Here is a 13,996-nt window from a genome sequence, read left to right as displayed (position 1 = left end):
ATTAAATCTGGATTGGATTATAATTTCAATAAATTATACGTACATACATATATATGTGCTGAGCTGGACTCTCTTTGGCCTCTGAAAAGCAACTGCAAATAAAAATAATAGAGTAGATTTTGATCAAGCAAAAGAACCCATAAGCTACATTTAATATTTTTTGTTCGAAATAAAAAAGATTAATTAAGATAAGGAAATTGAAACAGAAGAGACCATGCCTGAGTGGTTGTGCAGTTGGCAGTTGCAGCAAAGCTCAGGGGGGATGAACTATGCATCAATTTGGTAATACGTGGGACCTACATTGCATACACACACCCACAACTCAAACATAATATTGAGGCATGTACTCATGTACTTCTCTTCACGATAAATTTTATATGAGTTTTGTTTTCCCCCTTTCAAGTATATATATATAATGCTAATAAATATGTTATATATATGTGCAACTTTAGATACAAAACTTATTGCTATATGTGTAATTGAAAAAGAGTTTTATGCTAATATGAGATAATATGCATTAATTTAGTATAAATACAAATAAGATTTTATGTATCTTAAGGTACCAACTAAAAAGCTATTGTCCTTTCTTGGGCTATGAGGGATAGGAGTCCTTCTTCTTGAGCTAGGAGCCTGCCTTTGGATGGGTCATATATAGACTTAGACACTATATGCTGGCCAGCATAATTTTTGTTATATTTGATTTAAATTTATATTGAGTTTAACGAAAATTTAAACACACTCAAAATTTCCAATGGTAAGCAATTATACTTGAGAGGAGATGTACTACTTAGGAAAAGATCTTTAGCATGACTACACAGCTTAGCAATCTACTCAAACACAATACCATTGACTAGCAACATCTTTCTTTGAAACCACCCCAGCTGACTTAATAGATGGATTAATTGGTCTTGCCTACTTCAATGCCAATTGATAGGGAATTTTAATTATCTTATAATTATTTCATCTCTCAAAAGCTATCATGGGGTATATTTAATTTCACATTTGCAAATGCTATTATGGAGTAGTGGTTAATTATTAGTAGTAAATTTAGTTTTTTCATCAGGATTTGAATTATAACTCTTCACCCTTCAATATCTTCATTTTCCTTAACTTGCCAAGTGAGCTACTCATACCCCTTACAAATGCTATATAACTTATAATTGATCTATACCCAATTAGTTTTAGATATTTTTTAGTAATTGATTCTAACTCCAAAATTAATGCTTAATTTTGCAAGAGATATAATCAATAATCATAATATTACTCAACACAATTCATTGTTTTCATAAATCGTAAATGTATATAAAAATAAATCAATTCACTATAAAATAAAAGATAATACGACTGTTTTGAATTTTCTTTATTTCTGACTAGATCTAAGATGATAATTGATCATAATCTTGCATTATAAACATAAATCAATTGAGATTAATGAATATGCAACATCAGTGTAAAAAATAATCATTCACACTATGTCGGATAGGATCAAAACAATTACATGTCTTTTCAAAATTAATTAAAATAAAAAGTTAATTTTTGATTTGGCAGTAAAAGAAGTGATATTGACATTTTTTTTTAAGGGTGGATCAATCATTTTCTCAAATAAAATACTTACAATAATCAAATATTTAAATTAAAAAACTTTATATTTTTTATTTATATATATTTTTACTTTCAAAGTTATCCCTGCTTTCACTTTCCCCTGCTTGGGAACATTCAAATTCTTATGTTGTTGATAATTATGTTGTTGATAAAAAGTCCCCCAAATGAAATTCAAAATGTCAAGTGACCCACCTCAACTAGTGATTTCTCTTGTGATCTTATCTTTAGTCTTTACTCTTTTGTCAGCTCTCTCTCTCTCTACCCCTCTCTCTTCCTCTCTCTTACCTTGAATCTTCCTTCATCTCCAATTCTGTTGACCCACCCTGGCCACATCATCACCTGTACACACTTCCAATTAAATACACATAATTAAACTCACTAATTAACCATATGGTGCCTAAATAATCCCAAAATAATTCACTAATTATACATCAAAATTTCCATAAAAATAACACAATTTCTTCCTATATATATACCCACCCTCAAAACAACACACACAGCATTCTCAAGTTTCTCTCTGTTTCTCATCTCTCTCTCACTCTTCATACTTCATTCTCTAGCAACCAAACTACTCAAAATCAAACCAAACCAAACCAAAAACCTTTGTTTCTGTTTTTTTTTCACCATAAAAAAAAAACTAAAGTTAGTTATTAACAGAACAACAGAAAATGGAGGTAGGTAGTTGCACCGACGAAACTTCCATAACCAGCGACTCCCTTTCAGCATCCATCACTCCGGCGAAGCTATCTCCACCGCCGCCGAACACACTCTGCCGCGTCGGCAGCGGCGCTAGCACCGTGATCGACGCCGAATGTTGCGGCGGCGGCCCCGGGGAGGCTGAGTCCCGGAAGCTTCCGCCGTCGAAATACAAAGGCGTGGTGCCGCAACCCAACGGCCGGTGGGGCGCTCAGATTTACGAGAAGCACCAGCGCGTGTGGCTCGGAACCTTCAACGAGGAAGACGAGGCCGCCAGAGCCTACGACATCGCCGCTCAGAGATTCCGCGGCAAGGACGCTGTAACTAACTTCAAGCCTGTTGCCGGCGCCGGAGATAGCGCTGATGATGAAGCAGAGGCGGAGGAGTTTTTGAACTCGCATTCCAAATCCGAGATCGTGGATATGCTCAGGAAGCACACCTACCATGACGAGCTTCAGCAGAGCAAGCGCGGCGGGGCGTGCGGCGGAATGAAACGGCGGCGGATCGGTGAGGGTGCAGGGAATGAGTTGTTTCCCGGCGCGTGTGATGAGAGGGCGCGTGAGATTTTGTTTGAGAAAACGGTTACGCCGAGTGACGTGGGGAAGTTGAACCGGTTGGTTATACCGAAGCAGCACGCGGAGAGGCACTTCCCGTTGGGCGCGGTGGCCGTCACCGATGACGCGACCGCGGCGGCGAAGGGAATGCTTTTGAATTTTGAAGACGTTGGAGGGAAAGTTTGGCGGTTTCGTTACTCTTATTGGAACAGTAGCCAGAGCTATGTTCTGACCAAAGGATGGAGTCGGTTTGTGAAGGAGAAGAATCTTAGAGCCGGCGATGCGGTCCGGTTCCACCGGTCAACTGGACCGGATCGCCAGCTCTACATAGATTGCAAGGCCAGTAGTAGTAGTGGTGGTGGTGTTGGTGAGGTTGTTGATGTAAGCATTAAAACCGGTGGTTTGTTTATTCCGGTTGGACCAGTGGTTGAGCCGGTACAGATGGTTCGGCTTTTTGGGGTCAACCTCTTGAAACTACCTGGTTCTGATGGTGGTTGCAATGGGAAGAGGAAAGAGATGGATCTGTTTTCTTTAGAATGTAGCAAAAAGCCAAAGATGATGGTTGGAGCTTTGTAACATTTCATGCTTTAATTTGTTTTTTATTTTTATTTTGTTTCTTTTTTGTGAGTTTTGAATTTTTGTGACTCATGAGGAAAAGAATGGAGGTTAGCAAAATGGAGAAGGTAGCAGCAAAATGGTGGTGTGTAGTGTGTAGTTGGCAAGTTGCAAAAAAAAGGTTATTTGTATATTATTAGACAAAAGTGGAATTAGGGGTGATAATAATGGCATTTTGAAAAAGAAATGAAGAAAGAAAGACAAGTGTTTATTTTATAATTTGTTGATTGATGCATAATATCTATATGTGGTCATATTCCATGTTCATGATTTTTGCCTTAAATTTGTGGCTTTCCAAAAATATCGCATGCCTCGTTGACAATTAAATCATTTTTTTCGTTTATTTCTCTGAAATGAGAAATGTATGCCAAAGATTTAGAAAAAAATAATTCAAATTGTATATTTTAAGGGGGTCCAGCAGGCATGACCTAGGAAAGTGTGAACAAGTTGATTATGAGACACTTGTCAATAAAGAAAGATCTATTTGGCAAGTGGACATTTCTTTGCCAACAATATTTCGAGAAAAATTGAGAAAAAAATTAGATAAATGTGGAATGTCCTTAAGATGGTTTATGAATCAAGTGTGTTTCATTGTGTACACTGTACATGGACGTGGCTTGTTTTGATATTCTCATTCTCAATATTATAGGCCTCCACCACACGACCACAGTTCCTTGTTTTTGGAGCGGTCAAAATCTGCATGCAGAAATTGTGTTGTTTGCATCAACGACTCAGCACCACTTAGAGAAATGGTAGAAAAAGGAAATAATATTAAAAACTGCAACTCAGATTTTGTTCAATTTCATTTTTTGATCTCCCAGATTCGATTCCTCTTCTTTCTTTCTATCAAATATAGTACAAATACAACTATACTAATTAACTCGCGATCGATCGATATCTTTATTAAGATCCAACTTCATCAAATATTAAGGATTATAACATAACATGCTCTACAAGCTAGATTATAACATAACATGCTCTACAAGCTAGCTTCTGGTATCTCTTTACTCGATCTCTAATGCTGGATGTTGTAATCATAATGGATAATGACTATGTGAATCTATACCTTTCTTTCTTATTCATCATCGGAAACCATGAATCAAACACTTGACTTAGATGATTATCTTTTAATCTTCAGTTAATAGTATTCTATCCGGATTTTTCCCAATCATGTTGTTTACAAAAGAGTCTCGATACATGAACCTCAATGAAGGCCAACATACAATGGACCTATGCTAATTGTTGCGGTTTTTTGCCCGGTGAAACTTGCAGAATAATAAAAAATTCATAATTCCAGTGGTTTGAAATGGCTAAAAACCCATCAGAAATCTCACAAGTTTCAACTTTGCGACAGTTCTTATAGCAGCTTGAAACTTCCGCAGTCACTTTTTTTTATTTAATTCTTTGCAGATAATGGTGGTCAGTCGGAAACAGCCACAACGTGCATATGTTGAATGTATGTTAATTGTAGGTTGCGTATGTACAAGAATCGTTATTGGTTAGGAATATCAAACTTAGCTTGCATATGGTTGCTTACATATGTAGTTAAAAATATTTTTTTCTTTAAAGATTAAATATAGTACAAAACTTTTCTAGAACCCTAGGAGAGTAGAACTTTTCTAAATTCGCGTTTTGGTCAGCATGCCTTCTCTTGGTCGTACAACTTCTCTTATATACTTAGCTTCAGGGAATTTTCCCTTAGAAATTCCTACTTGCTTCCTTTGTTCATAACTTCACATCCTTGTTATTCTAATCCATATACACACAAATTAGTTGGGAGGTGAACTGGTGAACTAATTTTAAAATGCAATAAATTGAGGAGTTCATAATTTTTCTTAGGCTTAAATAAGTTTTTCGTCCCTAACCATTCCATAATACCTGGTTTTCGTCCCTCGCCGGAGCAAAGGTGGGGTTTAGTCCCTAACCTTTGCCAAAACGTTTGGTTTTAGTCCCTCCGGAGCTCTGGGTCAACGCCGGAGCTCCGGTGGCACATGTGGCAATGCCACGTAGGATTAATGAGGCCACGTGTTATTATTATTATTAATTTTTTTTTAAAAAGGAAAATAAACTGATTAATCATTAACTCTGAAATTAAAAACCCTAATTAACCAAGGTAAAAAACTCAAACTAATCCCTCACCTAAATTAAAAGTCCCTTTTAATTAGTTCTCCAAACCCAATCTAAATTAGTAACTCACACTCACACTCTCAGCATCACTCTCAGAGCATCATCGTTGTTGTCGAAGAACAGAGAAGAGAACGAAGAACTGGGAAGAAAAGAAGAACGAAGAACTGAGAGCGTGTAGCGTGCAATAGGTCTCGATCGAGGTTGAAGGTCGAGCGTGCAAGACGAATTGCCAAGGTTAGTTCGTTTATGCTTTCTCTTCTGTTGTTCCTTACCTCTGTTCGTCCATAAAGTGATTTCGTGAAAGGGGGAAAACGGGTTAACACGTTTGTTATCGGTTTTTTTAGCTTTGTTTCAGTTTACTGGTCCTTGCTATTCCAATTTCTAGCTTTGTTTGAGTTTATTGTACAAATTTATACATGGGTAAAAGTTTAGGGTTTTGGCTGAAATGTTGGTTCTGATTCTTGGGGTTGGGTATGTAATCTGTACTGGTATTTATAAATTGTTGATGAATGCACACATTTTGTACTCTGATAATGATGTTTACCTTGAATGGATAACTAATCCCATCTTGTATTGTTGTGTAGGATGACTTTCAGCCTTGTTATCCATCATGAGGGGATTTTTGTGTACAAGCCACTACTGGAATACACTGGGGGGAAAAGGAAAGAGCATGATGACCTTGATCTTGACCAGTGGGGTTATTTTGAGGTTCGAGATATGGTAAAGGACTTGGGGTACACTGTGGGGAAGTTCAAGTTGTGGTGGAGGAAAGCAGAGGATGTTCAACTAAAGAAGCTTAGACCCATATTCAATGATTTGCAAGCAATGGAGCTTGGTACTTTTGCTGAGAAAAGGAAGGAGCGTGTGGAGGTGTTTGTAGAGCATGATGAAGAGGAATTGCCTTTGAGAGTCACATTCAGGCCAAAACCCATCAATCCCTCATTCAAGAATCCTAGCCCAGCGGAGCCTAGCCACACTAAAGTTGCTGCAGCAAAGGCCCCCCACACTAAAGTTGCTCCAGCAAAGGCCCCCCACACCAAAATTGGATTATCAAGGCCCCCCCCCCAACACCAAAACTGGCCCATCAAACCCTTCTGAACCTCAACCCAAAACTGGTTCATCAAAGCTCCCCCCCAACACCAAAACTGGCCCATCAAACCCTCCTGAACCTCTACCCAAAACTGGTTCATCAAAGCTCCCCCCACCAAAAAATGCCCCAACAAACCCTCCTAAAACTAAACCCTTCATTCCTCCCTCCAAGAATCCCATCCCACCAAAAACCATCTCTCAACCCAAAGATGCCCCACAAAAACCATCTAAACCAAAGAACAAACAATGTGAAGCCCCAAAAATATCACTTGAGGACAAAGCTGGCCCATCCCAACCTGATTCTGCTACTCAGCCACCTCCTGTATCAAAAAAGGTGACTTCCACAAAAAAGCCTGCTACACAACCTGTTAGGAAGTCAAGTAGAGTCATTGCTAGAGGTGGTGCTTTCAAGAGGCAGAAAGGACTCCCTGAGATGCTCATTCTGTCTAGTGATGAGTCAAGTGCTGAGGAAGAACAGGTTAGGAGGAGGTCCAGAGCTATCTTTGAGAATGGTGAGTTGAGCTTCACTGATGAGTCATCTGGTTGTAACACTGATGATATTATATTCTCAGACAGTGAGGAAGAGAGGGCTAGAGATATGAATGATTGGTTTCAAAACCCTACAGTTGGGGAGGCTGAGGCTCAGTTAAATGAGCAACTGAGGAATATGGCTACTGGACAAAATTATGGAGTAGAAGAAGAGAATCCAGAAGAAGGGCAGCAAGGAGTTGAGGGAGAAGAGATTCCACAGACAGAGAAAGTGGTAGAAGGAGGTGATCAGTCTGGTTCTCATATTGATCATCAAATGGATGATGGTTGGGACACTGAGGAATTGCATAGTTTTTCAGAGGGTGATGAGTCTGATGGTCAAGCAGAGAAAAGGAAAAGGAAGAGAAAGAAGAAGGCTAAGAATAACATACAGTTTCATGAAGAAGACATGAAAGAATCTTTCAAGTTCAGGATTGGGATGGAGTTCACCTCTCTTAAGCAATTCAAGAATGCTCTGAAAGACCATTCAGTGTATAATGGGAGGGAACTTAGAGTGTTGAAAAATGATGATATAAGAGTGAGAGCGATTTGCAGGAAAAATTGTGGCTTCTTGATCCTATGCTCCAAGGTTGGTGGTAAGCAAACTTTCAGCATCAAGACATTGCAGGGAGAGCACACTTGTGCTAGGGTGTTTAACAACAAGAGTGCAACCTCTGACTTCATTGCAAAGAAGCTCAAGGATGAGTGTTCATATACAAAGAAACTGAATATGGGTGAAGTTGTTGATGAAATGAGGATCCATTACAGTACTGGGATCACAACATGGAGGGCATGGAGGGGGAGACAGAGAGCATTGGCTATGATTGAGGGTGATGCTGCAAGCCAATACAGCCTACTATTCAGGTTTAGTGCTGAACTTAAGAGAGCATCAGCAAGGAACTCTTACAAAATCAATCTACTACCTCCTACTGCTGAAGGGGGTCTATTCAGGTTCAATAGATACTACATGTGCTTAGAAGGTTGCAAAAAAGGTTTTGTGGCTGGATGCAGGCCTTTTATTGGACTTGATGGCTGCCACCTAAAGACCCAGTTTGGAGGTATATTGCTATGTGCTGTTGGAAGAGACCCCAACGATCAATACTTTCCACTAGCCTTTGCAGTTGTGGAATCTGAGTGCAAAGAGAGTTGGAAATGGTTTCTTGAACTCCTTCTGGCAGACATTGGTGGATTGAGCAGATGGATATTTATATCAGATCAGCAAAAGGTAAGCTTCTGACTTGTTGTTTTTTGGCCTTGTAGATAATCATAAGAGGGACTAAAACCAAATGTAGATAATCATAAGAGGGACTAAAACCAAATCTAGATAATCATGAGAGGGACTAAAACCAAATCTAGATAATCATGAGAGGGACTAAAACCAAATATGGTAGGGACTGTTTCCAGTGAAGTTCAGATTACTTGTTTAACCAACAACATGTGTTTTGGGTCTTGATCAGGGTCTCTTGCAAGTGTTTGATGAGCTAATGCCAGGAGTTGAACATAGATTTTGCCTCAGACATCTCTATGCAAATTTTAAGAAGAGATTTGGAGGTGGAGTAGTCATCAGGGATCTTATGATGGGGGCAGCTAAGGCCACTTATGAGGCAATGTGGCATGAGAAGATGCAGGAGCTGAAGGCCTTGAATGAAGAAGCATATGACTGGTTGATGACTATTCCCAAAAGAGCATGGTGCAAACATGCTTTTACTATATACCCTAAGTGTGATGTCCTGATGAATAATCTTTCAGAGGCCTTCAATGCCACCATCCTCTTGGCTAGGGACAAACCAATCCTCACCATGATGGATTGGATCAGGAGTTATTTGATGGGTAGATTTGCTGCACTAAATGAGAAGTTTCAGAAGTATCAAGGTGATGTGATGCCCAAGCCACTAAAGAGATTGACTTGGGAGACTAAAGCTAGCCAACACTGGTTTCCACAAGCATGTGGGCACCTAAAATTTGAGGTTAAGTCTGTTCTTGACCCTGATACAAGGTTCATAGTTGATATCGGGCAGCATTCCTGCACATGTAACTGGTGGGATTTGGTGGGCATCCCTTGTAGACATGCAGTGGCAGCTATCTCACACAATATGCAGCAGCCAGTAAACTTTGTCCATTCTTACTACAGAAGGGATGCATACAAAGCAACCTATGGCCATGCCATCAGCCCAATCAATGGCAAAAGAATGTGGCCCTACACTCCAGATGCTCCAATTCTGCCTCCAGTATACAAGAGGAAGGCTGGAAGGCCCAAAAAGCTGAGGAGGAGGGAACCACATGAGGATGATCCTGAGGAGGGAGCCAAGCCTGTGCCTGTACATAGATGTGGAAGGTGTGGTGGTACAGGCCATAATGTTAGAACTTGCCCAAACCCAGTCAGCACTCAGCCCACAACAGTTCCAATTCCTCCAGTAAGCACTAAGCACACAGGCTAATTTATGAAATTAAATAGCCTAATCTGTATTTATACTAACCATAATTCTCTGTTCAATAGCAGGGTAATGTGACAGATCCTCAAGAACCAGCACAGGAGCAAGCTGGAAACCAGGCACCAACAACAGCTCCAACCCCTCCAGTAAGTTTTGTACAGATCTGCATAATGAAATTAATTAATTAGCACAAATCTTGATTTATACTGACCATAGTTTTCTATTCAACAGGAAGGTTCTGCAGATCTAGTGGAGCAAGCTGAGGTTGTGATGGAAGTTCATGGAAATGGAGAGATGGCAGATCCAGTGGAGGGGTCTCAAGTTCCAGCAACTGCAGAGGGAGAGGTTCCAAACACTACAGAGGGACAAGGACAATAAGTCAAGGAGAGGACAAAAACTTTTTGGTTGTTTCAAGGGAATCTTCATTTTGAATGTTGTTTTGTAATAGATATTTATCCCTTGCCCGGCACATGCTCATGCTTTAATGTGGATGGACCACTTTTAATCTTTGTTTAATGTGGATGGACCACTATTTTTATTGATGTAGCCAAGTTAAGCCACTTGTGCAATTTTTGTCTTTGTGGATGGACCACTATCATTTTGCAAGAATATTTTGACTTATGCATGAAATTATGTTGTGGCCTTTGCAATTGTCATACTTTAACACATTTTTTCTTCCTAAGTAGCCTTTTAATGTCCAATAGGGGACCAAAACACAAATCAATATTCTATGTAAGGATGCATGCCAAATCATGATTACTATTCCAGGGACTAAAACCAAATTCAACTTTATACATGAGGATGAGATCCAAAATTTAACAAGGACGTATTACAACAACAAATCATATAGAGGGACTAAAACCAAATGTGTAAATACAAAAGAAGGATTAGATCCAAAAATACCAATTTCAATCAGAACAACATTCATTCATGGCTAGCCTTCATTCATTATCATGGTAACACCATAAATTTGGTTACACCAACCATCATTCTACCAATACATTTGGTTACAACAACCTTCATTCATGACTGAAGTTAAAGCATTTTGTTACAACAACCTTCATTCAATACAATATCATTCCAGCTACAGCCCATACTAAAAGTACACACAACAGTACACAAGTCAAAATTGTTAAATTCTTTCTATCCTCCAATTTTCTGTTCGAATCAACCAGCTTGTTCTTGGTTTCCTCCAATTCCCTCTTTGTATCCTCCAAAATCCTCTTCATATCAGCCAATTCATCAGATATCTTCACGAGTTTCAACAAATTTTGTCTTTCATAAGCTTCTAAGCCAGCCTCATCATCCCAAAGAAAGAACCCACAGTCATTTGGTTTCTGAAAATTAAGCAAGGACCATGTCAGTGTGGGAAGTGAGGGAATTAAACCCAGCAAGTATGTGCAACAACTTTGTTACTTACCAAGAAATGTCGACATCTCCAGAAATCCCTATTTGGGTTAATACCAGTGTGGGAAGTGAGGAAAACTACCCTGTCTTCACAGAAACACTTCCCATTACGAATCATTCTCCATCGAACAGAAAAGCTTGAAGAAGATCTAGCACTAGAACGAGATTCCCTTGACATTTGAGACATTCTGACGGGGAAGAGATCTGGAGATTCGCGAACGAAGGATGAGAGGAACACGACAACAACCAGTGGGGAAGGCAAAACGAAATCGGGTAGAAGAACAAAGATTTGAATCAGACAGCGATGAAGCTGAACTGACCAGAAACCCTAGATGTTCTTCACCTCTGCAACTACGATGAAGATGAGAAAAAAAGAGGGATGAAAATGAATTGCTTGATTTTACCTTTTAACGTTGAAAGGGACTTTTAATTTAGGTGAGGGATTAGTTTGGGTTTTTTACCTTGGTTAATTAGGGTTTTTAATTTCAGAGTTAATGATTAATCAGTTTATTTTCCTTTTAAAAAAAAAATTAATAATAATAATAACACGTGGCCTCATTAATCCTACGTGGCATTGTCACATGTGCCACCAGAGCTCCGGCGTTGACCCAGAGCTCCGGAGGGACTAAAACCAAACGTTTTGGCAAAGGTTAGGGACTAAACCCCACCTTTGCTCCGGCGAGGGACGAAAACCAGGTATTATGGAAAGGTTAGGGACGAAAAACTTATTTAAGCCTTTTTCTTATAAATAGCTAATCATTCCACTAGTTTTAGCATTAAATGATTGAGTGAAATCCATCTTAAATATCCATTTGAAAGGGAAAAATTGAGAATTAGATAAACTATAGTTCCCCTAGTGAATGTTCTTTCGTTTGAAGATAGAGAGCAATCTATTTTCTCCTTATATATATTTAGGAAGAGATATCATAAATCATAATTCCTTCCTATTTGTAAAAATATTTTGCTGCCCGCTAGTTACCTCTTACCAGAGAATGAATATCTATGCTAAATATTGTGCGTTATTTTATTATTCTTTTGTACTCTGTTTTTTTTTTTTTAATTTTTGGTCGATACTCTACAGGTTCATTCAATAGAATGGACAAAGTCCAATAATTAATGAAGGCTGCAAGGCCCAGAGCAAAAAATGGAAGGTTAGAAAAGTATATCATTAATCGTTCTCGTTACCAAAAAATATATCAATTGGTTTTTTGCGCCTACAAGTTTTTTTCAATTTTAGGTGGCCCATTATGTGTTGGGTTTTCACTATTTTTGTGTCAAAAGTTTTCAGTCTCCAAACGAGCCAGCCAGCAGTTGAGGAAGCTACTTGATATGCCTACAGTAGGAGACCATGTTTCTGCCCCATAGGTTTAGGTCCCGTTTGTAAGAGTTTATTTGAGTTTATCTGATAGTAAAAGCGCTTACGTCAGTGTTTGAGAGAACTTATACAAATAACTTATGTTGCAGTTACTTCAACACAGTGGGATGTAAAGAACGTTAATTTACCTCATAGTAATATAAAATTTATATGAAAATAAAAATATATAAGAAACGTGTGGTAATTTATGTTGTTATCTTAGCTAGGTAACTCAATCCAAACCTACTATATATTATTTGACTTAATTTGAATCGAATTTATTAAAAGTACATGATTTAAATTAAATAGAATTAGTTCAGATTTTATAAGCTAAAACTCGAACCATACCAAGTTACTACAAGATAGACACTTGAGAATGAAGTTGGCCATTAGCGGCATGAAAAGCCAACAATTTCAGACAAGTCTCACACACACACACACTCATATTCCACCTGTTTACGTGGTTTTTTGGTAAACAAATATTCTCTTAGTTCGACTAAAGGAAGTTTAGATTCGGGGTCCTTTTGAGAAAACGCTTTGCCAAAGTGTTGCGTGTGTGAGTGCTTTTTCGATAACACCAAGTTGGTTTAAACAGAACTGAATTTCATTACACATGGGTCAATTACAAAGAAATCACATACATCAAAATAACATAAAAACTACAAAAGATGAAGATCTCGACAGGGAAATGCGTAGAAGAACTGGGGAATTAACAAACTTAAATGCAAGAAAACTAAAGCGTTGGTTCTGCAACATACTCCTCCATCATCATGTTTTGCTCTCTGAGTCTCATTGATGCGGACGTTTAGAGCTTTTTGGTGAACTTTCGGAGTTTTGAGTTGGGAACCCTTCTTTCTGCTGCTACTTCTTCTATTTATAGTGCTGTCATTGCCCACGTTCTTGACGGTTTTTCTTGGGTGCATGATGGCTTCGTGGGTTTTGAATTTTGGCGCCATGCCCCACGTTTAGCCGCTGGTTTTCGAGCACGTGACTCTATTGCCACGTGGGTGGTTCTGAGTCGTGGGCAACCGTTGCTATTCGTGGCATCGTGGGTATATGCACGTGCTTGTAGTTACTGGTTACTCGGTAACTGCCTCTTCCATTAAGATGATCGAGATTTCTTCATCTGCTGAGTTTGTCGAGATATAACTCTTCCTAACTTGACTTTGAGGGGCACCGTATGCTGAGTTGCCGGTTTCGCCATAGCCCTTGTTGTCGAGAACCCACCTTTGCACCATGATGTTGAGAGTCGTAGTCCTCGTTGTTTTTAGCTTAACAGTTGCCCCCCAAGAATGTTGGTTGTCGACTGCTTCAGCTTGAAGACACCAAGCATTTTTTATCGTAGCCGTTCGATTCCAACGATTCAAATACTTTGTGCTCTCGACCATCCGATCTTCAAGTCCAATCAGCAGCCATAACGTGTGATGACTTCTCCACTAGCTGACAGTTATAGCCTTTTTAGGGCCATGATTTCACCTATGCCAAAAAGCTGAGAGGTGACATGAGTTAACTAATAAAATAATCGCTTGGACCCCAAAATTTTATAAATTATTACTCAATGCGGCCTGGGTTCCGTTTGCCCCTCTGTTTAT

General features: G+C 39.1%; 2 protein-coding genes and 1 long non-coding RNA gene across 3 annotated transcripts; 1 reads left to right on the top strand and 2 right to left on the bottom strand.

Moving 5' to 3' along the window:
• The first annotated feature begins 2,087 nt into the window (after positions 1–2,087).
• Positions 2,088–3,686, top strand: LOC130718010 (AP2/ERF and B3 domain-containing transcription factor RAV1-like). Its single transcript, XM_057568440.1, has one exon. The coding sequence runs from the start codon at positions 2,271–2,273 to the stop codon at positions 3,426–3,428; it is 1,158 nt and encodes a 385-aa protein (XP_057424423.1). The 5' UTR covers positions 2,088–2,270; the 3' UTR covers positions 3,429–3,686.
• A 155-nt stretch (positions 3,687–3,841) lies between these two features.
• On the bottom strand, positions 3,842–10,063 carry LOC130718011 (uncharacterized). The gene is made up of 2 exons (XR_009012506.1): positions 9,689–10,063; positions 3,842–4,163 (listed from the first exon to the last, which is right to left on the bottom strand). It is a non-coding gene; the product is annotated as an uncharacterized LOC130718011 (long non-coding RNA).
• A 644-nt stretch (positions 10,064–10,707) lies between these two features.
• LOC130719865 (uncharacterized protein At4g04775-like) lies at positions 10,708–11,237 on the bottom strand. Its single transcript, XM_057570464.1, has 2 exons — positions 11,064–11,237; positions 10,708–10,980 (listed from the first exon to the last, which is right to left on the bottom strand). The coding sequence occupies exons 1-2, from the start codon at positions 11,235–11,237 to the stop codon at positions 10,708–10,710; spliced, it is 447 nt and encodes a 148-aa protein (XP_057426447.1).
• Between the last annotated feature and the right edge of the window lie 2,759 nt (positions 11,238–13,996).

The sequence above is a fragment of the Lotus japonicus genome, chromosome 5 (assembly GCF_012489685.1).
Source record: "Lotus japonicus ecotype B-129 chromosome 5, LjGifu_v1.2".
In the NCBI taxonomy this organism is placed as follows: Eukaryota; Viridiplantae; Streptophyta; class Magnoliopsida; order Fabales; family Fabaceae; genus Lotus; species Lotus japonicus.
Note: the sequence above shows the minus strand (reverse complement) of the source record. Positions and strands in the feature narration are given on the sequence as shown.

What these genes read in the sequence shown, in the direction of transcription:
- LOC130719865 (XM_057570464.1), bottom strand. Translation starts at nt 11,237, where the DNA reads ATGTCTCAAATGTCAAGGGAATCTCGTTCTAGTGCTAGATCTTCTTCA. An exon ending in GGAGATGTCGACATTTCTTG is followed by an intron (nt 10,981 to 11,063) that starts GTAAGTAACAAA and finishes CTTAATTTTCAG; the next exon opens with AAACCAAATGACTGTGGGTT.
- LOC130718010 (XM_057568440.1), top strand. Translation starts at nt 2,271, where the DNA reads ATGGAGGTAGGTAGTTGCACCGACGAAACTTCCATAACCAGCGACTCC.